Consider the following 1,746-nt stretch of genomic DNA (forward strand, 5'->3'; position numbering starts at 1 on the left):
CACACACACACACACACACACACACACGCACGCACGCACGCACGCACGCGCGCGCTGATTTCACCTGACAGCATGGAAGTGACCCAAAGAGATGTGCTGTCAAATAATGCAGCTCAGTTCCTAAAACCACCACACCAGGCCTTCAGCATGTTTCTGCAAAAGCCATGGGGCCTCGGAGGAGACAGGGGTACGCAGTTCACACTGGTCTACCAGCTCCCCAAGGAAGATGCAAGGGAGGGAGAGAACAGAGAGCTCTCCCCAGCCCCACAGACAAAGCTAATTAATGCCTTCGGGCAAATCATTTCACCTTCGGGGGGTCTGCTGTTTCTCTACCCAACATGAAACACACCCACCATCTTCCTCCTGATGGGCGCAATCCCCCAGCCTGCTGGGAACCTGGAGAAGCAGTCTGGCTGCCTGGCCACGGGGACTCACCGAGCCACGACTCCGCCGTGTCCTCATGCTATGTTTCCCACTGGGCCCATCGTCTTCCTCTTTCACAGGTTTGAACATGAACGGCGGGGGGTCCACGGGCTTCTCAATGGGGGGCAGCTCGCCGTACTTCTTGAAGTGGACGCGGCAGTCCGTGCAGAGCAGGATGTTCTCCCGGGCCCCGTGGTGCCAGTCTTTGGAGGCTGTGCGAGGGAAGAGGGCGGGGATGCCAACCGCGACGACCCACGCCCCGGGGACAGACGTCGGAGCAGCGAGGCCCCTCCGCGGGCTCAGCTGGCCCGGCGTCACGAGAACCACGTAGCGCTGAGCGTGGACCAACACCTGTCACCCAGACCACAGAGGTGCTAGTGTCGCCCTGCTCTCCCCTGGAGGGGAAAGGACTTCGGGACCACCCACCACCCGCGCCTCGTCTCAAGAGACCCAGGAAGCGCTGGCAGTGGGCTCCCAGGAACACAGGCCCCGACCTCCAACAAGCCTGTCCTACCCACTGGTCGGCACTCCATCCTGAACGCTAACAGGAGAGTCAAGTAAAACAGAGATCTTCAACTTTCTAAGTAACCCTGAAGACAATGCAAATGTCAAGTCAGCGACCGCCCAGACAGGCCTCCAGGTCGATCCCCCAACGCGCGGCACCGGAGGCGCCCGAGCCTGGCTGCTCCAGCGGGGCCCCCGCCCGCCGAGCCCACTCACTGGTGGTGAAGCAGTGGCGGCAGGCGTAGCCCTTCAGCTCCTGCTCGCTGTCCTCGCTGTCGAAGTCATCCTCACTGGCCGAACTCAGGTCCACTGGGCATGACGGGCACACAAGGGGGTGGGGGAGGCACCATCAGGCTGGGCCAAGACTGGGGCCACCTGTCACCTCGGACCTGCCCCAGGCTCTGAGCCAACAGTCCGAGGGGCCCAGCAGGCTGGCTGGGACGCTGTTCACAAAGGACCACTCTGAATTTCTCAGGGCCGGTCCTCAGAACGAAGAACTCGCGTAGGAGGGGTGGTACCCAAGGGTCTGCCCTGCCACTCCGGGGCGGGGGCGGGCGGGGGCGGTGCTGTCACGCCTCAATCCCGGGGTGGCTGGCACTGATGTCCACAGCTGGTGGACGTGAACAGGGCAGAGCGCACCTGTGACGCCCTCCCTGACACCCTGAGGATTTCCCTCTCCATCCAGCCCGAGCCCCTCCGGCCCTACTGGATTATTTCTTGTTTGCGTGAGCAAAATAAGCAACCCTCAGGCTGAGCGCCCTGGGCCAGGGCAGAACCACAGGGCGCTACTCTCGTTTTCAGAGGTTAAGAAGGTGTGGG

At 62.3% G+C, this 1,746-nt stretch overlaps 1 protein-coding gene across 1 annotated transcript; it reads right to left on the reverse strand.

The window, feature by feature from the left end:
• Nucleotides 1–307: 307 nt before the first annotated feature.
• LOC129391984 (arginine-glutamic acid dipeptide repeats protein-like) lies at nt 308–1,740 on the reverse strand (the record flags this gene model as incomplete). Its single annotated transcript, XM_055083715.1, has 2 exons — nt 938–1,740; nt 308–635 (listed from the first exon to the last, which is right to left on the reverse strand). Coding segments are annotated over exons 1-2 (347 nt in total), but the record flags the coding sequence as incomplete, so codon positions are not given.
• Nucleotides 1,741–1,746: the final 6 nt, after the last annotated feature.

The sequence above is a fragment of the Physeter macrocephalus genome, unplaced genomic scaffold (genome assembly GCF_002837175.3).
Source record: "Physeter macrocephalus isolate SW-GA unplaced genomic scaffold, ASM283717v5 random_12084, whole genome shotgun sequence".
In the NCBI taxonomy this organism is placed as follows: Eukaryota; Metazoa; Chordata; class Mammalia; order Artiodactyla; family Physeteridae; genus Physeter; species Physeter macrocephalus.